The sequence below is a fragment of the Meriones unguiculatus genome, chromosome 9 (assembly GCF_030254825.1).
Source record: "Meriones unguiculatus strain TT.TT164.6M chromosome 9, Bangor_MerUng_6.1, whole genome shotgun sequence".
NCBI lineage: Eukaryota > Metazoa > Chordata > Mammalia > Rodentia > Muridae > Meriones > Meriones unguiculatus.
In genome coordinates this window covers 50,980,153-51,007,152 of record NC_083357.1, presented here as the reverse complement: position 1 = coordinate 51,007,152, position 27,000 = coordinate 50,980,153, and the positions used below count along the sequence as shown (strand labels likewise).

Sequence of the window (27,000 nt, the reverse complement as noted above, 5' to 3'; positions counted from 1 at the left end):
GAATTTGAATACATAGCACAGAAAAACATCACTCTAGTAACTCGGCACTCCTGAGCTGACTGCAGTACAACACTGAGTAGGCTTTCCTAGCTAATGATCCTTCTAGTTATGAGGACCAAACACTATCTGAGCTTGTTTCTCAGGTGGAGTGCAAAAGCAGGCTAAACTGACACAACTTTGAAGAAATACTTCCTCTGGGCTCAGTGTGTTCACCTATACACGAGAGAAGACAACATCCCCATCCAGATCATTTGGGACAATGGGTAAAATGTTTTTCAGCTGAAAAGCTATGCTGAAGCCAAGTGGTGGGGCATGTCTGTAATCCCACCCACTAGGGAGGCTAAGGCATGAAGATCAAAAGTTGAAAGCACACTGGGTGTGGTAGCCCTCTCCTTAATCCCAACACGTAGGAGGCAGAGGTAAACAGATCTCTGTGAGTTCAAGGCCAGCCTGGTTTATTGAGTTTCAGGACAGCCAGAGGAACATATAGACTCTTGTCTCAAAACAAACAAGAGTTCAAAGCAAGCCTGGGATACCTATCAAAAACCTGTTTCAAAATAAAGAATCATCCAGGCTGATGGCACATGCCTTTGACCCCAGCACTCTGAGGGCAGACAAGTGTACCATTTTGAGTTTGAGGCCAGTCTGCATAGCATGTTCTAGGCCAGCTACAAAGTTGGAAACTGCCCCTTCACAAAACAAACCTAAAAGCAGCACCCTTCCACTGTCTTATTTCTACTGGTTATCACTGTGTCCATTTTAATCTCAGTACTTTGTAGCAAAAATAAAGATTCCAGAAGGCCAGGAAATATTTTATTGACAACCAAGGGCACAGCCATAAGAGAGGGAAGCACACAGGACTGCAAACTAAAACCCAACAGCCAGCAAGGGCCATTTGGGCCAGGAACACTGCACTCTGGGGGCCTCACATTCTCCCACCAGTAGACACACAAGATTGGGCATCCGAGGGAGGGGGCAGTAGTTCTGGTGTCCCAGAGAGTGAGAGGATACGTGATGCTTCATTATGAGCGACAGGGAGAGGACGTAAAATGGAACCAAGGTTCATCATTGCCCGAGACCACCACCTCCTCTAAGAGCCAACACCAGGTGGAGGACGGAACCACCTAGAATCTTGTAATCAGCTGCCGTCTTCTCATCATTCCTACAGAGGAAAAAAAAAGCATTAAAAATACCATCTAGAACACTCATTTGTAACCAGTGTTTTGTGGATCTCTTTGGGAAATTGGGTAAGAAAAATACACTTGACTTTTACTAACCTCTAACTGTAATTAGGATTTAATTTTGAACAAAGACACAGAGACCCACAGTGTTAACAGTATGGTAACTTACACAATGGAAATTAAGTATCTTTACATTACATTATGACTGCTTGCAGGTACCTTGAAAATTTAAAAAGAACAATAACAACGAAAAAAAAGTTATCAGACACATCATTAGACCTTACAACAAACTATTAATAAAGAGCTGGACACAGTGGTGATGCCTATAATCCCAGCACTCAGGGAGGCAGAGGCAGGTGGATCTATGTGAGTTTGAGGCCAGACTGGTCTACAAACCGAGTCCAGGACAGCCAGGGCTACACAGAGAAACCCTGTCTCAAAAATTAATTAATAAATAAATAAAAAGATATCAATAAAGAGAGCTGAAAAGATGGCTTGGTAGTTAAAGCTCAAATCGCTCTTGCAGAGGACTGAGTTCAGATCCCGGTACCCACTTCAGGGGGCTCACAATCTCCAAGGGGACCTGACAGCCCTGAATTCTGAGAGCACCTGCACTCAAGTATGTTTATATACTCAAGTGCATACATCTATAAACATATACATAACTGAACATAATTTTACAAATAGATTAATAAAGCATATATTCTACACATTTGTTTTAGTTGTCTGTTACCTGTTTCAATATTGGCTTCAGAGCTAAAGGCAGGGACATCCTGAAGTAGTGGCAGGCCTGATGGCCCTCTAGCCTTGTCGCCTTTCCCTTTATTCATCCTCACACAAGACTGCTAAGCCCCCTTTCCATCCCAACTCACATTTGTTTGCCACTGTAGATGAGCCGCTGCTGCTGTGGGGGAATTCCCTCTTTCTCTTCCACACGCTCCTTGATTCGCTCCACCTTTGGAGGAACAAGTGGTCAGAGGCTGTTTAGAATTATAGAAATATTAACAACGAGGGCTGTGTAGACAACATGAGAACAAAAGCCCCAAGGTCATAAGCACAAGCAAAGAAACAAAGAAGGGAGGTTAAACACGCTAAGCATACATCACCTTGTCTGTGGGTTCAATGTCAATCTCAATCTCCTTTCCAGTCAGCGTCTAAAACAGACAAAGATTTCATAAATCCCACAGCTCAAAATCAACTTGTCTTCTGCGGTGGACTGAATGAGAATAGGCCATGTTTGAATACTTGGTCCACAGTTGGTGGAACTGTCTGGGAAGGATTAGGAGGTGTGACCTTGTTGAAGGAGGTGTGTCACTGGGGGTTGAGAGGAGCTTCGAGGTTTCAAAAGTCCAAGCCATTCCCAGTCAGCTCTCTTTCAGCCTCATGCTTGTGGATTGAGACTTGAGCTCTTAGCTTCTGCTCCAGCACCATGCCTGCCTGCCTGTTGCCATGCTCCCTGCCATCATAGTCATGGACACCCTCTGAGACTGTAAGTCCCAAATTAAAAGCTTTCTTTTTATCATGTTTTTTTTTTTTTTTTTTTTTTTTTTTTTTTTTTTTAACAATATAAAAGACATCTTATTCTTTTTATTATTTTCAAGACAGGTTTCTCTGTATGGCCCTGGCTGCCCCGGAACTACTGTGTAGACCAGGCTGGCCTTGAACTCAGAGATTTGCCTGCCTTTGCCTCGAGAGTGTTGAGCTTAAAGGGGTACATCCTACCAACACAACCTGGCAAGACATCTTCTAAGTACATCTTATCTTGGTCTTCAGGATTCTCTTTTGAGAGATGTATATTATTAGCAAAACTACCTTGAATCAGAAAGCTTGCACCATAGCAGTGACATCAGGCAATGTTGGATTCTGTGAACCATTTGATTCCCTTAAAGCTGCAAGTCATCTTCTGATCTTCACCCCCTCTCAAAATCAGCAAGATTATCAGGGCTTCAGATGAGACAGCCATGATAAGTGATCTAAGTAAAGCAGTCCTTCAGGTAAGGACTTTATTTCAGTACAGAAATCACTTAGATAATGCAAAGAATTCGCAAGGACGCAAGAAATCACTGCCAGCTAGGTTTTTTATTTGTTTTTTAATGCTAGAGTTCAATAATAGATTCTTTCCTATGTGTTCCAAAACTCTGTCTAAATCTTAAACTACAGCTCAAATTGCTTGATTTCCAAAGGCTAAAACCAGATAACAAAATATATTTGTGTACAAACTAGACATTTGTGTTTCATACAACATAATCTCTCATCCAGCCTGGCTCTTTTGTTTGCTTTGACTAGGCAGCCCACACTGGCCTGGAACTCACTACATGTCTCCGCTGACCTCAAATGTGAAATGCTCTTACTTAAATGCCCTGTAGCTGAGGTGACAACAGTGTGTACCCTGATGGCTCCTGTGTCTGCCCTTGCAGATAGAGCTGAAGAACTAGCAGTGACCCTGACCACAAAAGCCACATTGGCCTAGTTCAGGGGTGTTTTTTGCTTCAATTTTCCTTAATACCCTCCCTTTTCCCTTCAAACCTCAAGGACTTTTAATACGATTTCTCAGCAAGAAGTCTCAATGAGTGGAGGCACTTGTCACCACACCCAGTGACCTAAGTTCAACCCATGGGTTCCACACAGTAAGAGACAAGACCAGTTCCCACAAGTTGTCTTCTGATCTCCACATACTCATACAAATACACTCACAGACACACAACACATAAACGGAATTTTTAAATTTCCTCTCTATAATGCCTTTATCTATTGCAGTGAATGTCATTAACACTTTTAACACCAATAACCACCTTTTTTACTCAGGCTAACCTCAGATTCACAATGTAGCTCAGGCCAGCCTCAGACTTGAGATCCTCCTGTCTCTGCCCTCTAAGTATTAGAAGTAGAGGTGCGTTCTACTACCACTGATTTACTTTTTAAACCTTTATTTTTATTTTATGTGTATAGATGTTTTACCTGCATGTTTGTCTGTGCACCACATGCATACAGTGCCTGTGGAGGCCAGAAGAGAGCATCAGATCCCCTGGAACCATCATGAATGATTATCAGCTGTCATGTGAGTGCTGAGAATCAGAAGCTAGGTCTTTTGAAAGGGCAATCACTACTTTAACTCCAGACTCTCCCACCACTAGATTTCCCAGCTGGGTATAGTGGCACACATCTATTATCCCAGCATTCCTGGATACTGAGGCCAGCCTAGGACACATAGCAAGATCCTATCTCAAAAGCACAAAATTAAGGCTGGAGATGTAGCTCAGCCAGTAGAGTGCTTGCCTATCATGCATGACAGCCTGGGTTTGATAAGAAACTGGATAAACTTGGTACAACAGTACAGACCTGCAATCTCACCCCTTGGCGGATAGACACAGGAAGATAAAAAGTTCAAGATCATCCTTAGGTACATACAGGTCAGGGTTAGTCTGAGATGGTATCTTGCCTTTTTGTTTTGTTTTGTTTTTCGAGGCAAGATTTATTTATGTAGCCTTGGTTGTCCTAGATTCGATTTGTAGAACTTAACAGAGATCTGCTTACCTCGCCTCCCAGAGTGCTAGGATTACAGGTGCGTGTCTCCTCGCCTGGCTTGTTTGTTGGTGTTTTGAGAAAAGGTCTCACTATATAATCAAGGCAACTAGAAAGGTCAGCTACTACAGGATGGGAGGTAAAGTACAGGCTCCCTGAAACACAATCTGACAGTTTGACAGTTCTTTGCCTGGAATCCCAGTACTCAGGAGACAGAAGCAGGTGGATCTCTGTGAGTCTGAGGCCAGCCTGGTCTACAAAGTGGGTCCAGGACAGCCAAGACTACACAGAAACCCTGTCTCAAAAAAACAAAAACAAACAAAGAAAACACTTGTCCACAAAAAAGACTTTTGTATTAAAAATGTGGGATGCACATTCCCCCTTCCTCAGGACTGTCATTATAGATATGAGCACCTAAGACCATATATATATATACCTAAGACACAGATATCAACATTGATTCATAACAGTAACAAAATTACAGTTATGAATTAGGACTGTATTAAAGGGTCACAGCCTTAGGACGGTTGAGAACCGCTGCATTAGAGGAAGCATGATAGTATGAAAACTTGCAGGTATCACAGAGAAAGTTAATAAAACCCCAGATGGGAATGGGCAAGAAAAGTAAAGCAGAAATTGCTTTCATACAAAAAATAAGGACCTATATGGGCCTATAAAAAAAAAGAATTGGGCCTGCCGACCCTCAGCGGACCACCACTCCTGGGGACACAGGCTTGCCCAAGTTGCTGTCCTCACTCTCAGCACCTGCAGTTTTACATCTCTTCCTTGAGCTGTTGGGAATGGCATTGCCAACAAACTCTAGCATCTTCGACCTGAGTCCCAGCTCCCAATGCACCAGATCCCCAGAGGAAAGCCATGAAGCTTTGGCACAATGCAAAGATGCTGACAGGCAGCTACCTGAGTACAAGGTGGTGGTGGTGGGTGCAAGTGGTGTTGGTAAAAGTGCTCTCGTTATCCAGATGGCCCACAGCACCTTCGTGAAAGACCATGATCCCACTATCCAGGATTCCTACTGGAAAGAAGTGGCCCTGGACAATGGGGGCTACATTCTGAATATGCTGGATACAGCTGGGCAGGATATCCACCGGGCCCTGCGAGACCAGTGCTTGGCAGCTGGTGATGGCGTGCTGGGTGTCTTTGCTCTGGATGACCCCTCGTCTCTGGATAAGCTGCAGCAAATACGGTCCTCTTGTAGCTCTCACCACAAGCAGCCTCTGGTACTGGTGGGCAACAAGTGTGACCTGGCGACTTATGCTGAACATGTGTATGCTGCTGCTCACAAGTGGGGAGTCCCCTTAGTGAAGACCTCAGCCAAGACAGGGCAAGGTGTAGAGGAAGCCTTTACTCTGCTTGTCCATGAGATTAAGAGGACCCAGGAGGCTACAGCTGAGGCTAGCAGGGAGAAGACCCGACACCACAAAGCCAAGTGTAGCTGTGGCTGCTCTGTGGCCTGAAGATTTTAGTCAAGCAAAATTGTCATGTCAAGATGACAATTCTCTTAGTGTTAGGTGGTAACATGGGATGTCTAGCATTGGTTGTGTTCTATAAAGTTCTATGCAAAATAAATGTTCTCAGGATTAAAAAAAAAAAGAATTGACTCAAGAATTGTGTTCCAGATACCTGGCAGACTAAGATGATTAACATTTGATCAAGATAATGAAAAGATAACTTATGATAGAAGACAATGCATTTTATTTTAGTGTCAGAGATTTTCGTGCAGAAATGGTCTGGGTGGTAGCTAGCATACACAATGCCCTACCTGGCTGGGCATGATGGTGCATGCCTGTGATCCCAGCACTCAGGGAGACAGAGGCAGGCAGATCTCTGTGTACAAAGCGAGTTCAGGACAATCAAGGCTACACAGAGAAACCCTGTCTCAAAAGACCAAAATCAAATGAAAACAAACAAAACAAACAAAACCCCACAATGTCCTACCCTTCTTTCTTTCCTAATTTGACTGTTCTGTCTGCATGTGCACCTGCACGCCAGAAGATGGCACCAGATCCCCTTTTTATTGTGGTCATGACCCACAATGTGGTTGCTGGGAATTAAACTCAGGACCAGTGGAAGATCAGATAGTGCTCTTAACTGCTGAGTCACCTCACCAGCCCCATCTCTACCCTATTTCAAACAAAACAAAACCAGAAAGGAATCAATTGTGAAGGAGAAAGTAGTAGAGAAAGATAGGCAAGAATCAGCACCATAGAGAAGCAGCTGAAAAGCAATTTAAAAAGACCACTATTAGAAGCTGAAAATTTGGCCGGGTGTGCTAATCCCAGCACTCAAAGAGGCAGAGGCAGGTGGATCGGATGTGAGTTCAAGGCCAGCCTGGTCTACAAAGCGAGTCCAGGACAGCCAGGGCTACACACACACAGACACACACAGACACACACACACACACACACACACACAAAACCCCGTCTCAAAAAAAACCGCCTTGCATGTCTCAAAATTTTAACAGGGAGCCACATTAGAAAATATATAATGGGGCTGAAGAAAGTTAAGAGCACTTACTGCTCTTGCAAAGAACTCAGGTCCCATTCCCAACAATCACATGGCAGTTCCCAATCATTTGAAACTGTAGTTCCAGGGGATCCAACACCCTCTTCTGGCTTCATGGTGCACTAAACACACATAATACACCAACATACATGTAGATAAAACACCTATATAGATAAAATAAAGGTCTCCTCTCCCCAAAAGATAAATACAGATGAACTAGTAACATACACATAAAATGAAAACCGTCACAAAATAGTACCTTTACCCACCAGTACACCCATCCTCTTTCATCCTGCAGAACATAAGCAGAGATACTGACACTTAAAATTTTTAAGCTATTAACTTCTGTATTTTGTGGTGTTGAGAATCAAATGGAGATTTCACATATGCCTGGAAAGCAGTCTACCTCAGATCCGTGCTTCCCCCCCACTCCCCTCCTTTCTTTTCCTTCCTTCCTAGTTTTTGCTTGTTCGAGCCAGGGTCTCTAGATGTAGCCCAGACTGGCCTCACCCTTCAGCCCCTCCAGCCCCAGCCTCCTGAGCACTGGAACTTCAGATATCACCCATCACTAATATTTTTATTTCTGAACTGGTTGCAGAAGGGGTGGGGGACTATTTGGGAGGAGAAAAGAGGCCATTTGTGGGAGATAAAAGAGGAAAATGATGAAGGGTATTAGCAAAGCACAAGGATACACATGCATTAAAAAAAAAAACTCTCAATGAGACCTATTACTGTATACACTAAAAACAATGAATAAATAAAATGATGTTTAAGACTCAAAGACCTATTATTAACTCATAGATTACCAATGTTTGAAAAACTGTAATCAACCTGCTGGCTTCAACTCCTATAAAATAGTTTTCTGGAAGGACTGGAGAAGACAAGGTTAACAACACCTGACATATACAGTAACTGAAGACAGACTTACACAGCTATTAAAAGTTGAATTGTCAGTTTTGCGTCTCTGTCTAAACGTACAACGATAAAAACAGCAGAAAAGACGGATGAGGGTTTAAAACTGATGAAGAACTAAGGGAGTTGAGGGAGACAAGAGTACCAAAGAAGTGAGGCTGGTTCTTAATGTCCAGCTCTGACAGGAAAGTGCCAAATGGTCACTCCTAGCTTCGCTACTGAACGATGGGTGAGGCGCTAACCTTGGCAACCACCAGTAAAAGCTCGCAGTCTAGCTGCTGAGTGGCCCTTACTTTCCCCAGACTAATCCTTCCGTGCTGTGCTTTGGAGGCAGCCCTTGTTAGTTAGGGTTTGGGGTAAGTATGCAACCTAGGCATGAAGAATGGGGGGACAAAGCTTTTTCTGGAATGAGGAGCCAAGCTGCTGCCAGGCCTTTTTTTATGACTGCAAGGGCTCGAATACAGTGAGACCAGGACACACGCTGCCTCCTTCTATGTCACAGCACAGACCTGGCAGGGAAGTAGGGAAGGCAAACACCCGAGATCTTCAGGCGGGACAGGCCTCTACCACTCAAAGCCTCCCGGGGTCCCTCTAGTTCCCATCACGCCTCGCGCAGGGGCCCGAGGGTGTCAGCCCTCTTAAGTTCAGGAAAGGCAAGGTTTCCCTACCCGCCTCTCCCCTAAGTTGCAGCGGCCGACCCAGCACTACTGAGTCTTGGCAAGCCTGGAAACGCTCCCACCTTCACTTTAATTAGCATCTTCTTCCCAGGTTGGGGCTGCAGGCGGCTAGAGTGCTGATTCTCCCGCTGTGGTCGCCGCTGCCACTTCCCAGCACGCCACGGCGAGGGACACTTCTGCTTCCGGGTCACTCTCCGGATCCACCCTCTCTTCTTTCCAACTCCGTTCCCGAAAGGCTAGGGAATGCCCTCGTGTTTCGTGTCAGTGGCGTTGTAGAGAAAAAGCAAGCCGGCTTAGGAACAGCACAGACGACGCCCTGAGACCTCGCGCGTACCCAGAGAGCTGGGGTTAGCGGCGAGCTGGAGTAGAACAAACTACTTTTCCCATCATGCCAGGAGGCAGCTCCGCCCTTTGCATCTTAGGAGATGTAGTCCTCCTGCCGCTCGCACCCAACGGCAACCTCAGTGTGTGGACTCTGTTACCCAGAAGGCCTTGCACAGCGCCCGAAGCTGGAATTTCTTGGGTAGTCGGACTTGCAATTAGCGGAACTTGTTGGTGGTGCCCTGAAGGCTCATCGAGGCTGCACGCGGCTAGTTGCTAAGCAAAAGAATCTTTGGTCAACTGCCACCTGAATCAAAGCAACAGGAAGTGAGTACCCCTATGCCGGAAGCTGGTTGAAATCTCTTTTCTCCTCCCTTAATCAGCTTCTTATTCTAAATTGCCCTTTTCGGGGGAGGGAAAAGGAAGACTTGCCGGTTAAGGAAAGCCCCTTTAGAGATCATAATCTCTTCCCAGTTCTTCCTAATAATCATACCTGGGATTGAAGTATTAGGGTAATCCAGACACTGAATGGCCCCAGCGAGACATCAAGGACCACACCCTAACCTCACTACGCAATTTAAGCGTGATAGGTGGCCCATGTCCTAGGTCATCAAGACAGTAAGGCCCACAGTGGACTTGGTTCAGATAGTCTTACTTCTCAGTTTTATAACTTCATTTTTTTTTTTTTTTTTAATCTAACTCCAGCCCTGCATTATGCCTCATATTGACAATGACGTGAAACTAGACTTCAAGGATGTCCTGTTGAGGCCCAAACGCAGCACCCTTAAGTCTCGAAGCGAGGTGAGCCAGCGTCCTTGCTTTTTTTGACCTCAAACTACTAATGAACCAGGACCAAGAAAGTTGCCCGTTTCTAATGTGATAAGACTTTCTGGATGAATGAAATACTGAATGTCCTGTTAATGCTTACAGGTAGATCTCACAAGATCCTTTTCATTCCGGAACTCAAAGCAGATGTACAGTGGCATCCCCATCATTGCTGCCAATATGGATACAGTGGGTACTTTTGAAATGGCTAAGGTTCTCTGTAAGGTGAGACTAATTTGATGCCCCTACCAAATGTTATCCCAATTGGCTGCAGAGGCTTTGCATCTAGATTCCCATTCTCTGGCAATTAACAGAACGTTGGGTTTTCTCTTTTTTCCATTACCTAGGACCCTTTGATCAGTTCATAGATCCATCTGAATTATATTCTTTTTTCGGGGACACGGCTTTTCTGTGTAGCCTTGGCTGTCCTGGACTTGTTTTGTAGACCAGGCTGGAATCCACAAGTGCTGGGATTACAGGCTTGTGCCACCATGCCTGGCTTAGTGACATTCTAAATTAGATTTTCACTTTCTGATTTATAGCTTCCATCCCATAAGTTATATACCTTACCAAATTCTCTCAGAGCCCACTCAGGTCAACCCAATCACATGCATTTCTTGAGTCAGTCATTTTGAACATTAAGTTTACTTCAGAAACTAAATATTTTGAGTATTTACATTTTCCTACTTGAAATAGTGTAAAGGGGTTTATTAGTTTTCTTGTATACCTATGATTCTTTTAATTTTCCCTTCTTTAAGTTCTAGGTTCCTGGGAGTTTCTGCAAGCTACCTCAAATGGAATTTTTTTCCTTAAATACAGGTTGTTCCTTTTGAAAATGGAAGACTCTGTTCCTGTCAGTAATATTACATGCATGTAGCTGAGAAGGTAGATAGTTGCCTGGGCACTTCTGAGAACGTAATGTACTTTATTAGTTAACCCACGTAGCCCTACTTGATTGGCTCTATTTCTGGCTGTTAGCCTTAAACACTTTGATTTTCCTGTTTTTGTGGAATGTTGTGCTTTCTCTGGGATTGGTAATTATGGAGTTTTATCACTTTATCCCTGTGGCTATTTATTAATTGTCCAGGAACCCTGCAGATACCTCACCTGCCTTCTCTGACAGACAGATTTGGGGAATGGCAGGTCTGTTGAAAAGACATGCTGTAACATGTGAACCTTACTGAGGATTGGATTGCAATACTGTGGACAAGTGCTAAAGAAACCAAATTTTAGGGAAAAAAAGCTCAGTAATTGATTAAAAAAAGTTAGATATAGGGCTAGAGAGATGGCCTAGTGGTTAAGATCATTCATTGAATGCTCTTAAGAAATTGGAATTAAGAAATTCCAAACTTAAGAATTGGCATGTATTGGGTGTTTATTAAACCAACATATCTCCAAGACCCGCTGACCATCTAGAGCTTGTTTATAAATACACTGACAGTTGAATTTTATCGAAAAAGCAGAATACTGGCTTTTATGCATAGAACTTCCTTTTGCTGGCTGATCCTTGGGTTTCTTCTCACTTGCAAGATTTGTGCTGTTTCCACCAACTATTGACTCTTTGGTTGCATGTCTGTGTTCAGAAAACAAATAACACTAGCATTGTCTCCTGAATGCCTTTCTCAGAGTATTGGGATATTGTTTGCAATTTCATGAGCCTGAGGTTGTAAGCCTGATAAGTCATTTCATTGATTTGTTTTTCTTCCAAGACAGGTTTCTCTGTGTAGCCCTGGCTGTTGTGGAACTTTGCTTTGTAGGTCAGGCTGGCCTTGAACTTAAGAGGTCGGCTTGTCTCTGCCTCCCTAGTGCTGGGATTAAAGGCCTGTGTGCCACCATGGCCTGGGAGTTATTGTCTTTTTGAAGTTGCCTAAGATAGATGACACTGATCTTTGCATTTGCATGTTTATGTTCCTAACATGAAAATCTGTTCTTTTCTAGCAAGGAATGGTAGGTATAGTACTTTTTTCTTACGTTTTTTTTTTTGTTTGTTTGTTTGTTTTGTTTTGTTCCTCTAGTCTTAAGCCTTTAACTTTGTGTATCTAGACTTGTTGGACTACTGCCTCTACTGCCAGAAGAGAGAAAAACATAGATTTCAGTACTGCATCACCTTAGAGCTAAATGTAGACAAATGTTCTCTCCATGCAACCTCTTCGTAGTTCTTCCATGCCCACTACCTGTTTTATTGTAACAGAAGCATGTTCCTGTCACTGTTTAGTTTGTGAGCAATGAATGTGCTAGTAAGTTAAATCCAACCCAGAACAGAGTGCTTTGACAGGAATACTGGACAAGTTCCTAATGCAGGATAAAGGCTGTACTGGGATGTGCAGGATGAAGAGTGGCTGAGCCAGCTCAATCATGAACTTTCTTACACTACTTTTCTCTCGAATGCATCATTTCTCTCTCAGGACAGCATAAAGATTTATCTAGAAAAAGTCTAATAGTTTTTGTCCTTTTTGATGGTTCTTTCTTCTCCCCAGTTCTCCCTTTTCACTGCTATCCATAAGCACTACAGCACCCATCAGTGGCAAGAGTTTGCTAGCCAGAATCCTGACTGTCTAGAGGTAAGTCTGAGCCCAACCTGCTCCCTTATCAGTTTTTCCAGAAATCCTTTTTTCTTTCTTAGATATCAACCCCCACCTTGAGTCCCTCTTGGCCACTTACTAGGTCACTTCTGATACAATGTTCTGATACAATGTCTAATGTTCTTTTTCCACAGTATCTAGCTGCCAGCTCAGGTACAGGCTCTGCTGACTTTGAGCAGCTGGAACAGATCTTGGAAGCCATTCCCCAAATAAAATATATATGCCTGGATGTGGCTAATGGCTACTCAGAACATTTTGTTGAATTTGTAAAGGATGTACGGAAGCGTTTTCCTCAACACACCATCATGGTATGTTTCTATTTTTGTTTTGATGTAACAAGGTTTTTCTGTATCTCTAGCTGCCCTAGAACTTACTCTGTGGACCAGGTTGGCCTCAAACTAAGACATCTGCCTGCCTCTGCCTCCCAAGTGCTAGAATTAAAGGCTTGTGCACCACCACAATCCGCTAGGTATGTTTCCATTATGCTATTGCTGATACTTTTGTTTCCTACTCTCTCCTGACATTCCATTTTGTTGTATCAGTTCAAGGGCCAGTCTGGAGATTCTGTCTTAAACAACAACAAAAATTATCACATAAAACCATGTTTTATTGCTTATAAGCTTATTAGAGAGACAAACCACAAGGCTTCATTTTCTTCACAGCACTGAAGGGGGGATGTTCACACTGTCCATGAAGAGTTGGGCAGGGAGATGTTTTAGCCCACATTTCAATCTGTCCTTTTTATTTTTATTTTTTCTGAAGGCAGAAAGTTCAGGACTGGGCAGTAGTCACCTGGTAGTGAAAGGGCGCTGTCAGATCTGAGTAGGTTTCTCTGACTCACCAATTGCCACTTTATGTCTTGTGGATACCTTGCTACCTTAAAGGTCATTCTGGACCTTTTTTTGTTTTAACCCTAGTTCAATGACAACAATGGCCAGTTTCCTTACCTTCTACACTAAGTGGAAGTATGTACATAGGGGTGAGGGGAAGAATGACTGTAGGTCCTTTGGTGGATGGTCCCATAGAGAGGCTCTAGGTACCCATTATCTGTAATAAGGTCATAGTCAAGGCATGTATTATATGAGAGCACAAAGGCTGCTATCCACTGCTGACCCTAATGATTCTATTTTGATTATTGTCTCAGGCAGGAAATGTGGTAACAGGAGAGATGGTAGAAGAGCTAATCCTTTCTGGGGCTGACATCATCAAAGTGGGAATTGGTCCTGGTAAGCTGGTTCCTTGGGGTCGTATCTAACCCTTTGGTGGCAACAATCAATAGCACACTTCACTCCGGTTGCTCTCTTCCCAGGCTCTGTTTGTACAACTCGCAAGAAAACCGGAGTCGGCTACCCACAGCTCAGTGCAGTGATGGAGTGTGCAGACGCTGCTCATGGCCTCAAAGGCCATATAATTTCAGTAAGACTCAAGGGCTGGGGAGGGTTTGAGGCTACCTAGCAGCTGTGTTTCCTGCAGTGTGTGGCTCTGGTACAGTCCTGGTCAGGACTTGAGTTCTTATCAATTTTGACATGGGCAGTTGAGAAGTCTTGAGAACTCCAAGCTATCTCTCAGTTTCTTTCTTTATAGGATGGAGGCTGCAGCTGTCCTGGGGATGTGGCAAAGGCTTTTGGTAAGGAGAGAGACTGGGAGGGCATGAAAAGAGGATCCTATAGAGAAGATAAGTCAACTCTAAGGGTCTAGAGCCAGGCTAGAAGCAGCTCAGGAAGCCATCCAGACTCCTAATATAAAGCAGTGACCCTGAAACCTCAGGTGTTACCTGGGACAAGCCAGCAGAGAAGTCCTGAGATTTTGACTCTCCCAAGGGTAAGCCAGGGCCACCCATAATAGCCCCTAGATTGCTGGACAATGTAATACAGATTTCTGCGCCTTACCTCCCACCTACAAAATCACCCTGAGGAACAGAACTACAAATCATTTTTCTGTTTCCCAGATGATCCTTAAAATTGGAGATTATTCTCTTGGGTCAAAATCATACTTGGGAAGAGTAAAATGAAATCACCAGAAGACAGGAAAAGCAGAAGCCAGTCAGCGAATTTCCAGGTCTTTAAAAATCTTGAGGAAGTCAGTCACACTGGGGAAGAGGCCAGGGCAGAGCAACCCCAAGGAAGTATGGATCAGCTATGCAAACAGACCCAAGAAGATGCTGACTTGCTTATAAGTATGAAACTTATATGAGTTGTTTCTGAAGGTGCCTATATGGGTACCTTGGCCCGATGCATCTTTTCCAACCTCTTAATTTCGGCAGGAGCAGGGGCTGACTTTGTGATGCTAGGTGGCATGCTGGCTGGGCACAGTGAGTCAGGTGGTGAACTCATTGAGAGGGATGGCAAGAAATACAAGCTCTTCTATGGAATGAGTTCTGAAATGGCCATGAAGAAGTATTCAGGAGGCGTGGCCGAGTATAGGTATGTACAGTACAGAGGGCTAGCACCTGAGTATTCTTGGTGAATGTGACTCTATGGAAGATGGTGTCATTCCTCCTGGGTAATGTAGGGTATCATTCTTGAGAGAAAAATGGGTGAGGGGGTTATAAATGAGAGACAGAGTCATTGGGCTTAAAGTGACTGAATTCTGAACAAGGAGCTAATAAAAAGCTTTTCTTTTCCAAGAGCCTCAGAGGGAAAGACAGTAGAAGTTCCCTTTAAAGGGGATGTGGAACATACTATTCGTGACATCCTAGGAGGCATCCGGTCTACATGCACATACGTAGGGGCTGCTAAACTGAAGGAATTAAGCCGGAGAACTACTTTTATCCGAGTCACCCAGCAAGTGAATCCAATCTTCAGCGATTCCCGATAGACCTAAGAGGTCTACTTTCCTGAGCTAGCAACTTGGCCACTGGAGCCTCCCAGAAGGGCTTCTCACCCATCCCCGCTACTGTGGCTGTGTTACTTAATTTGGTTCCCATCCTCTTATTCCTGAGTGTTCCTGCAGTCACATATGCTTCTGTATCTGCACACAAAATGCTAAGGGCACTCCATGGAAAGAGGCAAGGAAGAAGACGTGATCGACAAATGGGAATCTGGGGATAGCGCCCTGAAGATTAGGTGGAAAAGATTCTGATTGATACATAAATGCTATCCTTGATCTGGAAGAGAAGGCTTTTGGAATCATGTAGATCAGCTTCATTAAATGAGATTATCAGATACCTAAACAACTTAGAAGTTCTTAAATATTTAAAATACCTTAATAAAGATAGATCCTATTGATGGTAAAAAGATGCTGGGCTTTCTGCACAGGTTGGCATCTAGACGCTCCTCTTGGGCAAAGATGGGATTAACCCTGATCCAGTGTGATCAAGAACAAGGAGTGTTATTCTCACAAAGCACCTACATCAGCCCAAGGTAACTTGGTAGCATGAAAATTTACAAGGTATACTCTGGCATTATGGAATGTCATTAGAGTAACATTAAGAACAATTTCCCTTCCAGGCTCTCTCAACCCTGATAACCCTTCTAGATAAATCTGAACAACCCTTTACAAAGAAGTAAATGTGAAAAGGGCCTCAACCAGCTCTGGAGAGGCCAGTCAGGTCTCTGAGGAATGACTACAGCAGTCTCACTTCCCCTTCTCCCCAGCAAGACAGTGTAACAATTCAAAGTTTTAATTTTCAAGAGTTACACAGCTTTTAGCAATATCGCCATGCACAACTCAGGTCTGGGTTTTCTCATTTCCACTAAACTGCATGCAAAACTGTGGGGGTAGATGGACTGAGCACAGACATTTGCCAAAACTGCTTATGTAAACAGAAGGAATAGGCAGTGCACTATGGGATATAGTCAGTAAACATGGGGATAAAGGTGTCATACTTTGTCTTCTGATAGTTTCTCAGAGACTCCTATAGAGAAGAAAGCATAATTCCTATAATTGGAAACACTGAACATGGATTTCTGCCTTGCGCTACCCATCCTGTGTCAGCTTTCTGCCTCTTCCTACTCACCTTTCCTTCCTTCTGGTTATTTTCTTCCTCATCAGAGTCCAAAACCAAGTCCCCTATGGTAATAACAGAGCCACACAGGAATGGGCTCTGCACTGCAGGAGAGAAGCCACAATTAAAACCAGTCTTTTAAGCCAGCTGAGATGGCACACCTGTAATCCCAGCACCCAGGGAGGCAGAGGCAGGTGGAGCTCTGTGAGTTCAAGGCCAGCCTGCTCTACAAAGTGAGTTCCAGGACAGCCAAGGCTAACAGAGAAACTATCTTGAAAAACAAAACAAGATGATAAAGGAAGAAACAGAAAAATCAAAACAGCAACAAAAAACCCCACACTAAACCTACTCTTTTAGGTGAACACAGGCCCTGAAAAGTCCCAAAGAAAGGCTATCTGGTCCAGTTCTGACAGCCTGCTTACCTGGTTTCTTGACTCTAGGACATGATGAGAGTCTTAGAGGATCCACGTAGCAACTCACACAGTTCCTGAGGTGGAAACATGGGAAGGGTAAGGGTGAAGAAGGAAGTGGGCAAGGAATGTGTTCCTAAGCAAGGAGAAGCAATTCTTACTCCTTTTGCTCTGCAGTAGGCGAGTCAGGTGGGCTGTCCTCTAACGTGTCCTCTAGCGCCCTTTTCCCCAGGGTTTGAGATGGACTTTTAGACTTCCCAGTGCACACTGCTTCTGTACCCGCAGAGCTTGCTTTGTCCATTCCATGCTCTTCCCTGCTTTTAGGGTTAGCTATGTCTTGGGCTGGTAAGCCCATGTTCCTAAAGGGGAACAGCATGACCGTGGGACGCTCTTTCTGGCTTCCCTTTGCAGATGTCCACTGTGATCGGAATTTCCGCTTTCCCAAAGGGGCCAGATTAAAGCGGTATCCAGGTAAATGTTCTGGGTGCTCCTGCGATGCTGCTCGGTGAAGGTCAAGCTTAGCTTTAGGCGGAGGACTGGGGAGTGGTTTGGTTTGCTGAGGAAGACTCTGTTCCATGGGTTCTGTCAGATTCACTGAGTCAGAAGCACCCCTCTCTGAAAGACAAAATGAGATGTGCCATAAAACTCAGAGACAGGTTAATTCTGTCAGCTTTTGTGTCTCGGGTCCACATAACTTCTAATCGGCTGATCCACACTACACACCTTCAAATTGCTAGTTACCTCAGATGGTTCTCTTACCTGGAAATGGCCATCCCATGTCCATACCATACTGGCGCAAAGCAACGGAAGAAGTGATTAAACAGCCAGGCTGAATCCAACTTAGAGCATCCTGGAGCTGTGGGCAAGGTGACAGTTATGAAGATCGTTATTCTTGGTAAAGCCACCCCACGCTCTGCCCTCAGAGTGTTTTCTCTCCACAACCTCCTGCGCTTTGACGGCAGGCAGCGCTCTTTCCAGCCGACACAAGTATTCAAAGAACAGCTTTTCCATGGCAACCAGAAAGGGTTCCCCATAGTCTTGTTGGAGTTCCTAGATGTGGCGAAGAGAAGCAGGTCAGGTGAGTTTCAGAAAAGCCAGGAATCACACAACATCCTACAAACCAACCCCTCTCACCCGCAGGCTCCAGGCCAAGTCTTCAGGGTCCTCTGACAGCCGCTGCACAAGCAGGCAAAAATTTTTCTGTGCCTCCAAAACCTTCCTATCTTGCTTTGTCTGTTGAGGGTATGGAAGACAGAAAAATCAGGGGAAGGGGTGTCACCAGGACCCAGGCGTAACGGGTGCATCACGCCTAATGAGTTTGGCCTGTCCGAGGGATTACTCACAGCTGTAGGTTCCACTGGTCTGCACTCTTTGAAATGATAGTTGAGGGCATTCAGGACCTGTGCCCAGGGTCGCTCCTGCAGGATCAACTCCACCACCACCTGCACGGTAATGAGCTCAAGAATTCCTGCCCTTCTCCAACCGGGCTTAGTCCCAACCAGTCGGCCTTCCTCAGGTCCTCGCATCCCGCCCCTTCAGATTCTACTCTTTCTAGTACCTTGGCCTTTAGGCCCATACACAGGCGTTCATGATGCCGGAAGCAAACCAAGCCGGGGGCGGCAGCACGCAAGGACTGCAGGAACTCTACCACTCTCGGGAAGTGCTCCACGCGGCGCCGGCGGACGACCAGCCAGCTGGCTGCAGCGGCGAAGCGCAGGGACGCGGGCCCCAACCTTGGAGGTGTGGCCATGGCCGGGGGGGCCCTCTCCCCCGCGCCCCTTTCGCTCGGTCCCGGCTCCCCGGCCGGTCGCGCAGGCAGAGCTGCGGCTCTCCTGCCTGCACCGGAAGGTCGGCGGACTGGCTCGGACCCGGCCGGGGAGCCGCAGGAATCCTGAAGCCTCCTCACAAGCGATGACCCTCTCGTACGGAACCCGCGCAGACCGCTAAGCTTGAAAGGCCGCCGCAGCGCGGAACGCCTGGTGGCGTCACTTCCGGCAGAGCGCGGGCCCTCCCCGCCCCGGAAGAGGCCGCGGACGGAGGCGTGACGTCAGCCGGGACCCCGACCCTGTGGAGTCCCCGCGCTCTTCGCCCACGCCTCCCTTCTTCACCCTCGGAAGGGGGGGATCTGTAAACAGCCGCCCGAACCAGCACCGGCGAAGCCCCTCCGGGGCCGCCACCCGCTTCCAGGAAGTCTTGTGTCGTTCCTCTCGCGGAGCGGAAGAGGGCGCCCGCTTTCAAAACAAACCAGACGGGGCCGGGCTGCCGCTCCGCCGTCCGCCCGGGCTCGCGGGCGCCCAAACAAGAAAACGCAGCTTAAAATCACGTCGTTAGCCAGGGGTTCCCTGGACGGTAGGATTACAGTCGCTTTGTGCTTTTCTGGGCCGTGTCTTTGCTGTGTCGCGTTTAGAATAGTTAAAGTTTCCTTTTCCAAGTTACTTTTGAGTCTTTTAGTGAATTGACTGTTAACTTGTCTGTCTTCCAGTCATACCTGGAGCCTCTTAAAGCCGTCCCCGGGGACAGAACCCGACACATTGTGTATACACTGTTGCTTTGTTGATTGGACTAATTGCCTGCCTTGCCCACCTTCCAGGCAAGTCATGAAACCTGCCCATTCTTCGGATGGATTTTTCCGTTCCCAGACCCAAGGCTCACACTTTGCCTCCATCCTCTACATCAGTCTTCCGAACCTTTCCAGACCAAAGCACTACATTGGATGTTGAAGTAGTTGTTGATCTTGTTCATTATTTTCTGTCATTTTATGCAAATCTGAATTTCTGCCTTGTTTTTTTGTTTTTTGGGTTTTTTTTGTTTGTTTGTTTGTTTTTTGGTTTTTTTGAGACAGCGTTTCTCTGTGTAATAGCCCTGGCTGTCCAGGACTCACTTTGTAGACCAGGCTGGTCTCGAACTCACGAAGACCTGCCTGCCTCTGCCTCCGTTAAAGGCATGGGCCATGATGCCGGCCTTTTACATTTTTTCTAAAGAATTTTCTCAGGGGTATGGTGGTGCACACCTTTCAATCCCAGCATGAGGGAGATGAGGGCAGGCAGATTGCTAGGAGTTCAGAAGACTAGCTTATGCTAATAGCCCCCCGGACCCCAACCCCCATCCCTCAGAATTCCAACATCTTGCAGGCAGCTCTACTAGTGACAGATTTCCTTAATTTTTGTTTCAGAAAGTATTTCGTTTTTGGATGGTAGTTTCCTCGGAATACAATTATAGATTCGTGGGCTGAGAAGTTAACTTCCTTTTAAAAATTAGTACATGGGAAAGCCAGAATTATACAGGGTAGGAGGAGCTAGAGCTGGGATTAACTGGATTTTTAATGACCTGAGTTGGTAGATTCTCTCTGTATCTATCTATCTCTCTCTCTATCTTTTTTAAAATAAGATTTGTGTGTCTGAGTGCTTTGTTTACATGTGTGTATGTGCACTAAGTGTGAGCCTAGTGTATGCAGAAGTCAGCAGAGGGTGTGTGATCTCCTGAACTGGAATTACAAATGGCTGAGACACCACTGTGCTGAAAACTGAAGCCTAGCGCTCTGGAAAAGGCCCCATTGCTCTTACCCACTGAACAGTCTCACTCCAGCCCCAGAGATAGTTTCTTTGGAGAGCAGGCCTCATTAAGAGTAGAATGAAGGGGCTGGAGAGATGTCTCAGGACCTCTTCCGGAGGTCCTGAGTTCAATTCCCAGCAACCACATGGTGGCTCACAACCATCTATAATGAGATTCGGTGCCCTCTTCTGTCATGCAGATGTATATGCAAAATAGAGCACTCATGTAAAATAAAGAAATTAAAAAAAAAAAAAAGAGTAGAATGAAGCCTAAAGCCACAGAGGGTGACACACACCTTTAGTCCCAGCACTCAGGAGGCAGAAGCAGGCAGATCAAGGCCAGCTTGGTCTACAAAGGGAGTTCCAGGAAAGCTAGAAGCCCCATCTCCAAAACCAAACAACAAAAACAAAAGAGTAGAAAGAAGCTGTGAGTGATGGTGTATACCTTTAGAACAGCTACGTCAGAGGCAAAAGCAGGCAAATTTCTGAGTTGCAGGCCCTCCTGATCTACATAGGGAGTTCCAGGCTGCATACTGAGACCCTGCCTCAAAAAAAAATAAACAAAAAGAAAGAATGGGATATATTTCAAAATGCTGTTTTTCTTCTCTCCTTGCCAAGAAGCCCAGGGGAATTTCCTCTAGTTTTCATTGAGTAGCTGGGAAAGCTTCCGGAGGCAAAGCTCTGAAAGTAGAGCCTCCTAGAAATGGACCCAGTTATAAATGAGATTATAACTCAGACTTACTTACATGAAGGGCCCAGCTATTTGTCCCTTGTATTTTACGTGTTCCAGCATAGTCCTGGTGTTGGTTTTCACAGAAGCCCTACCCTTGGTACTAAGAAGTTGTGATTCTATGCCTTCCTGTTTGTCTCTCCAGTTTGGGGAGAGCAGTTTGCCTTGTACTCACACATTTTCTTTTTTCTTTCTTTCTTTTCTTTTTTTTTTAAGATAAGGTCTCACTCTATAGCTCAAGTTATCCTGGAACTCCCCTTGTAGTCGAGGCTGGCCTTGAATTTGTGTCAGTTCTCCCGCCTCAGTCTCCTGGGTATTGTGACTACAGGTGTGTGTGTGTGTGTGTGTGTGTGTGTGTGTGTGTTTCTTCTGTGTTGGGTACATGTGTGAACATGCCATGGAGTCTGTGGTGGTCAAGACAACTTTTAGTAATTGGTTCTCTCCTTTCTCCTGTGGGCTCTAAGGAATTAAACTCAGCTCCTCAGTCCTGTGTGGCGAGCACTTTACCTACTGAGCTGTCTCCAGCCTTCAGTGTTTTTCCTCTTGTGAAGATGTTTGCTGCACACTGTATAGCTCAGGGATTGACCTGATAGGGGCAGTGACGAAATGAAGAAAGGACAGAAACACCGACATCAGTTCAGAAAAGCTGGAACTGGTCGGCAGTGTGCTCTGATGGAGTCGCACCAACAAGAGCAGCAACTCAGAAACCCAGTGTGTTTCTTCCATGAATCCAGAAGGCCGGCTTATTTATTGTATACAGCTGAACAAAAGCGAGTGTAGCAAATCTCCATCGAGCTCTCTCGGGGAGCAGTCTCGTTCTGCAGAGGGTGCTCAGCTTTCACACTGGACCAGGGGAGGTCTGTGTCAGTTCCTTGAGCTGTGCTGTTCCCATGAGTCTAGGTGTAGTCCTGCTCATGCAAGCAATACACATTCACTTGGGACTTCAGCTGCTCCCATAGCAACTTGTAAGTTGCTTCCACTATGAACTGAAAGCCAGGTCGTCTTCCCTGTTAGATCTGCTCCTCCTCCTGGGCACTATGTAGTGTGCACGCCGTCTTTCTTCACGGCACTATGAGCCACACATCCGGGCCAGTGCCCTCAACTCTGTCTTCCTCCTCTTCAAATCTGACTCATCACCAGTCAGTTCTACAGTCAGCAAGCCCACCCTTTTTCATCGTTTCTTCTATTTCAGGTTTGCTGTCTTTCACCCTGAGGTGACGACACTCTACATTCGGCCCAACCACTCTTCGATTTTTTTTTTCTCCTAGTTTCTTTACCATGTTGGTTTCATCAAAATCTGCTGAACTGAAAAACTGATCACATAAACTTAACTAAAAGGTTCTCTTTACATTGGGAAAAAAGTCCAGCCAAGCATGGTGGTCTGTGGTCTGTAATTCCAGCACTTTGAGCTTCAGGGTGACATGCTATCCCTCTCAAAATGACAAAAATTAAAAATAAAAGCCAAAATCCCTAAAAATATGACAAGATCATTTTTGCAGTGCTGGAGATTGGACCCAGGGCCTCGTGACGCATGCTGCACCAGCGTTCTACCACAGAGAAGAGTCTGGAAAAAAGAACTTTGAATGACCTGGCCCAGTCTGTCCTCAAGCTTAGTCTTTGCCTCAGCACTAATCATGTGCCTGCATGCCAATCTTCACCACACTGCATTTCCAAATTTACGGTGTTCTTACGTCTCTTTACACATGCTGGGTGATTCCTTGTCCTCTGCTTCTAGTGTTGCCTCCTCCCTGCTTTTTGTCACACATGCCGTGAAAGTACTCTACCATTTTGGTACACCTCTGGCCTGTTTTGAAAACTGCCTCCATGTAGCCCTCTTGGTCAGACAAGGAGGGCTAAGACTTCCCTAGGCCTCTTAGCACCCTGTGCATCTCTTTACCATCATGGCTAGTCAGTCCTTGTTGTGTAGAGCTCTTTTCATGAGGTTGGTAAGCCGGCTCAGTGATAGGACAGTGCTTGGGACAGAGCCTGGCTTGTAGCAGGAGACATACACACACGCACACATCTGAGTCATCCTTCGTTGCTCCAGTCCATCGTATAAAAACCTCTCAGTAGTTGGGGGCTGGAGAGATGGCTCAGTGACTAAGCACTTAAAGCTTGGACTATGATGCACAGATTGGGAAAGGAGAATTTGCTAATAACCCAATCATACAGCGAATGCAGAGGACCCAGGTTTGGTTCCCAGCACCCACATGGTGGCTCACAACCATCTGTAACTCCAGTTCCAGGGAACCCAATGCCCTCTCTGGTCTCTAAGGGCCCCAGGTATGCACACACATGGTACACATACATACATGTAGGCAAAGCATTCATACACTAAAAATCTCAGAATATGCACATAACCATTCATCATCCCATATACTTTATTGTTTATCTTCTGAGATAGGGTCTCTAGGTTGTCCAGGCTTGGCTGGAACTTGCTACGTATCCCTGGCAACCTCAAACTTGAAATCTGCTTGCCTCTGCCTGCCAAATGTTAGGATTACAGGCATGTGCCACCATACCATCCAATCTGAATGCTTTCATTTTTCTTTACAATTCTCTATTTGTGAGTATGTGTGAGGGTCGTGTACATACCTGGAGGTCAGAGGACAACTTGCAGGTGTCAGTTCTCTCCTTCCACCATAGGAGGGTCTGGGGATCAAACTCAGTTGTTAGGCTTGGCAGTAAGTGCCTTATCTACCATCTTGCTGGCCTTTCTGGATATTTTGGAACATTTCAAGATTACTTAGCATTGGAAAAAAGCATCAGAAAATGAGTCTATTACTTTTTTAAAAATCAGTTGCTAAAAAAAAAAAAAAACAAAACCTGGGCACTGTGGTGCACACCTGTAATCCCAGCACTCAGGGAGGCAGAGGCAGGTGGATCTTTATGAGTTCGAAGCCACCCTGCCTACAAAGTGAGTCCAGGACAGCCAATGCCACACAGAGAAACCCTGTCTCAAAAAAACAAACCCATGTAGCCCTGCCTGAGTTAGCCTCCTGTTTCTACTTCTGGAGCGCTGGGTTTAAAGGATTGCACCACCACACCCAGCTACACCAATTACTTTTAAAGTCATGTGAAAACTTAGAGTAAGCTTGCCCTTAGGTCTCAAAGCCAGGGCAAACAGCTAACTGAGGTGCCTATTTTACATATCAAAGTGGACCTAGCAGCCAGGTTCTCCCAGCATCCCTCAGTCCCTACCAGTTACAGGGTAGGACTGGAATATTCCAACCACTACCCTGAACTTTCCAGCTCAGGGGCTGGGCTGCCCTCCCTCCAGTGGCTCTCCCCTATATAATTCAGCCATTTTGGCTACACTGACCCTTTTTACCAATTTGCCTTCCTGGCCTTTTGGTCAAATGGTCTCCTGCCTCTCCCTTCTCTTCACCCTTCTCCTCGCATGGCCCAGCTCATGTTCACTCTGGACTCTCCCAGATGGCTCTGCCTCTGGCTGTGTTCTCCCTCATATCTACAATAAATGTTTTCCTCCACCATACCAAGGGGCAGTCTTGTCCTCTTTTTTTATTTCTTTTTTTCCCAATCACTTACAAATTGAAAGAATATGAAAAGCCTGATGCCAATGAATACATAACATTCTATGAAAAACACATTAGGGCTGGAGAGATGGCTCAGTGGCTGAGAGCACTTGTTGCTTTAGCAGAGGACAAATGTTCAGTTCTCAGCACCATGTGGTGGTTCATAGCTCTAGAGCATATGACAACCTCTTCTGACCTCCATGGGTACCAGATGCATACATGGTGTGCACACATACATGCAGAAAACACATACATAAATCTAAAAGAAAAAGATAATAGCATTTGAGCCACGTGTGTGAGCTTTTAAACAGCACTTGGGGGACTGGGTCAGGAGGATTGCAAGTTTGAGGCTTGGACTATGAAGGGGAGATTGTGAAAAGAATCTGAGACCAAGCAAATTATACAGAGAATCGGATATATATTGTGAGCTACAGAGAAAAAGCACAAAAGGAGCTAAGAAGCATAGACGTACTTTTTAAATGGAGTGGGAAGGAGGGCCCCACCAATGTGGATCAGGCAAGACTAAAAAGGGGTGAAGGAGGAAGCCATTGAGGTGTTTGGGGAAGGCGTCTCCAGTAGAGGATGAAGTCACACAGAGTCCCTGAAACAGAAGCACAGCCAAAGGGTAAAGGCCAGACAAGGACCTGGCCTTCTCCATGTGGTAGAGGAGAAGATGCTGGCCAAAGTCACAGGTCATAAGAGCCAGGCTTTGAGGGAAGCTAGGTTTGGAGTGGAGGGTTGGTGTGATCATTCATGTTCTGGTGGTGGGTGAGCAATGAGCAAAGAAAGGGCAAGTGGGGAGAATAACCAGGAAGCTCAATGCAGTGATCCAGGGAAAGAATGAAGGAATCTCTGGTAGCTGCAGAGGCAGTGGGAACAGTCAGCTTCAGAGCTTCTACAGGTCCTGAGTTCAATTCCCAGTCAACCACATGGTGGCTCACAACCATGCATATCGGAATCTAATGCCCTCTTCTGGCATGCAGGTATACATGCAGATAGAGCACCCATACATAAAATAAATAAATAAATCTTAAAAAAAAAAAAGATTTTAAGTGCAAGATCCACCAAGATAGCAGAGGCTGCAGGGGACTATGAAGGAGGGAGCTACGAGTTTAATTTTGGTCACATTACACTCCATGTCCATCAGACATCTGGTAGAGGTATAGGAAGGTGGTAAAGAAGCAAGCTGAGAGTTAGTGGTCCTTAAAACCACGAGAATGGCTAAGATTGTGCAGGAAGGCATAGTTGGATAAGAAAGCACTTCTGAGGATCCCTGAGTCACTTATCTAGAACCCCGTGGTTGAGCAGAGAGAAGACTGCAGCCAGAGATTAACCTGGAAGTGGCTTGGGAGCAAAACTATCACCTTGTCTTCTTCTTTTTCTTTTTCTTCATCCTCCTCCTCCTCCTCCTCCTCCTCTTCTCCTTCTTCTTCTTCTTCTTCTTTCCTCTCCTTTTTGTTTTGTTTTTGAAACAGGGATCTGTTACATATCTCTACCTGCTCTGCAACTTGCTATGTAGACCAGGCTGGCCTCAAACTCAGAAATCTACCTTCCTCTGCCTTGAGCACGCTGGGATTGAGAGTGTGGCATCATGCCTGGCTTCTTGCTTGTTTTGAGGTAGGTTCTTGCTGTGTAGCCCAGGCTGGCCTCAGCCTCATGGTTCTCCTGCCTTAACCTGCTGAATGTTGCCACAGTGCCTACGTGGAGGTCAGAGGGCCACTTGTGGGACCCATAACTGGCTCCCTCTTCTACTGGGTGGGTCCTGGAGATTAAATTTAGGTTGTCAGTCTTGGTAACAGCATCTCTATCTACAGACTTACCTTGCTGGTCCTATTATGTCTGCTGACTTCAAACACTGAACATAATTTCTTCTATTAAAAATTCTTCACGATAATTTTTTTTTTCTAGCACAAAGGCCTTGGGTCAGGTGCGTAACTATACAAGGCAAACGCTGAGCCTATATCCTTGAGCTGTAGTCCCAGTGTTCTTTTCACTTTTGATTTTAAGACAGGGTTTCCCTACATTAGCCAGGCTGACCTTGAAGCCACTGTGTAACTCAGGTTTAAACTTTAGATCCTCCTAATTCCCAAGGAACTGGGATCACAAGCCTGTGCTATCAGGCCCAATTTCGACAAGACTATTTGAAAATACAGTTAGGACTAGGTGTGGAGGCCATGAAACTAAGCAAGCTTTATCTCGAGTGTGGCTGAGATGGCACTGTTACCTTCCAGCCACAGTTCTCAGAACCAGGGCCTTAAGATATGCCATATAAATCTCCAGCCCA

The 27,000-nt window shown here is 45.5% G+C and overlaps 4 protein-coding genes across 10 annotated transcripts; 2 read left to right on the top strand and 2 right to left on the bottom strand.

The window, feature by feature from the left end:
• Positions 1–800: 800 nt before the first annotated feature.
• Nedd8 (NEDD8 ubiquitin like modifier) lies at positions 801–9,163 on the bottom strand. Its single transcript, XM_021650334.2, has 4 exons — positions 8,878–9,163; positions 2,288–2,335; positions 2,054–2,136; positions 801–1,162 (listed from the first exon to the last, which is right to left on the bottom strand). Exons 1-4 carry the CDS (start codon positions 8,893–8,895, stop codon positions 1,066–1,068), a joined length of 246 nt encoding a protein of 81 aa, XP_021506009.1. The 5' UTR covers positions 8,896–9,163; the 3' UTR covers positions 801–1,065.
• On the top strand, positions 5,504–6,178 carry LOC110556524 (GTPase ERas-like). Its single transcript, XM_060391160.1, has one exon. The coding sequence runs from the start codon at positions 5,504–5,506 to the stop codon at positions 6,176–6,178; it is 675 nt and encodes a 224-aa protein (XP_060247143.1).
• Positions 9,164–9,300: 137 nt separating the features above from the next.
• Gmpr2 (guanosine monophosphate reductase 2) lies at positions 9,301–24,676 on the top strand. 4 transcript variants are annotated; one of them, XM_060391158.1, is made up of 11 exons: positions 9,301–9,463; positions 9,842–9,937; positions 10,067–10,186; positions 12,439–12,522; positions 12,678–12,851; positions 13,688–13,769; positions 13,853–13,959; positions 14,128–14,170; positions 14,807–14,966; positions 15,801–15,905; positions 19,490–24,676. In XM_060391158.1, the coding sequence occupies exons 2-11, from the start codon at positions 9,851–9,853 to the stop codon at positions 19,617–19,619; spliced, it is 1,092 nt and encodes a 363-aa protein (XP_060247141.1). In that variant the 5' UTR covers positions 9,301–9,463; positions 9,842–9,850; the 3' UTR covers positions 19,620–24,676. The 4 variants fall into 4 exon arrangements, 3 of the variants coding, with proteins under 3 accessions (XP_060247141.1, XP_060247142.1, XP_021505997.1); XM_060391159.1 differs by lacking the exon at positions 19,490–24,676 and adding an exon at positions 15,993–17,159; XR_009594190.1 differs by lacking the exons at positions 15,801–15,905; positions 19,490–24,676 and adding an exon at positions 14,492–14,719 and having other exon boundaries at positions 14,807–14,945.
• On the bottom strand, positions 13,130–18,885 carry Tinf2 (TERF1 interacting nuclear factor 2). 4 transcript variants are annotated; one of them, XR_002476885.2, is made up of 10 exons: positions 18,458–18,851; positions 18,243–18,341; positions 18,034–18,132; positions 17,842–17,949; positions 17,659–17,755; positions 17,061–17,514; positions 16,912–16,976; positions 16,502–16,593; positions 15,747–15,843; positions 13,130–13,335 (listed from the first exon to the last, which is right to left on the bottom strand). XR_002476885.2 is itself a non-coding variant. In XM_021650320.2 (9 exons), exons 1-9 carry the CDS (start codon positions 18,647–18,649, stop codon positions 13,315–13,317), a joined length of 1,227 nt encoding a protein of 408 aa, XP_021505995.1. In that variant the 5' UTR covers positions 18,650–18,850; the 3' UTR covers positions 13,130–13,314. The 4 variants fall into 4 exon arrangements, 3 of the variants coding, with proteins under 3 accessions (XP_021505995.1, XP_021505994.1, XP_021505993.1); XM_021650320.2 differs by lacking the exon at positions 15,747–15,843 and having other exon boundaries at positions 18,458–18,850; XM_021650319.2 differs by lacking the exons at positions 13,130–13,335; positions 15,747–15,843 and adding an exon at positions 16,150–16,422 and having other exon boundaries at positions 18,458–18,885.
• Positions 24,677–27,000: the final 2,324 nt, after the last annotated feature.

Bases quoted from the DNA above. Each gene is read 5' to 3' on its own strand.
- Gmpr2 (XM_060391158.1), top strand. From the start codon at position 9,851: ATGCCTCATATTGACAATGACGTGAAACTAGACTTCAAGGATGTCCTG. The intron at 13,770-13,852 runs GTAAGCTGGTTC...CTCTCTTCCCAG, and splicing joins CAAAGTGGGAATTGGTCCTG to GCTCTGTTTGTACAACTCGC. The intron at 13,960-14,127 runs GTAAGACTCAAG...CTTTCTTTATAG, and splicing joins TCAAAGGCCATATAATTTCA to GATGGAGGCTGCAGCTGTCC.
- Nedd8 (XM_021650334.2), bottom strand. The intron at 2,137-2,287 runs GTGATGTATGCT...GTTCCTCCAAAG, and splicing joins ACATTGAACCCACAGACAAG to GTGGAGCGAATCAAGGAGCG. The intron at 1,163-2,053 runs GTGAGTTGGGAT...TTTCCTCTGTAG, and splicing joins ATCTACAGTGGCAAACAAAT to GAATGATGAGAAGACGGCAG.
- Tinf2 (XM_021650318.2), bottom strand. From the start codon at position 18,649: ATGGCCACACCTCCAAGGTTGGGGCCCGCGTCCCTGCGCTTCGCCGCT. The intron at 18,133-18,242 runs GTGAGTAATCCC...TACCCTCAACAG, and splicing joins GACCAGTGGAACCTACAGCT to ACAAAGCAAGATAGGAAGGT. The intron at 16,400-16,501 runs GTGAGTAGGAAG...TCTTCTCTATAG, and splicing joins ATAACCAGAAGGAAGGAAAG to GAGTCTCTGAGAAACTATCA.
- LOC110556524 (XM_060391160.1), top strand. From the start codon at position 5,504: ATGGCATTGCCAACAAACTCTAGCATCTTCGACCTGAGTCCCAGCTCC.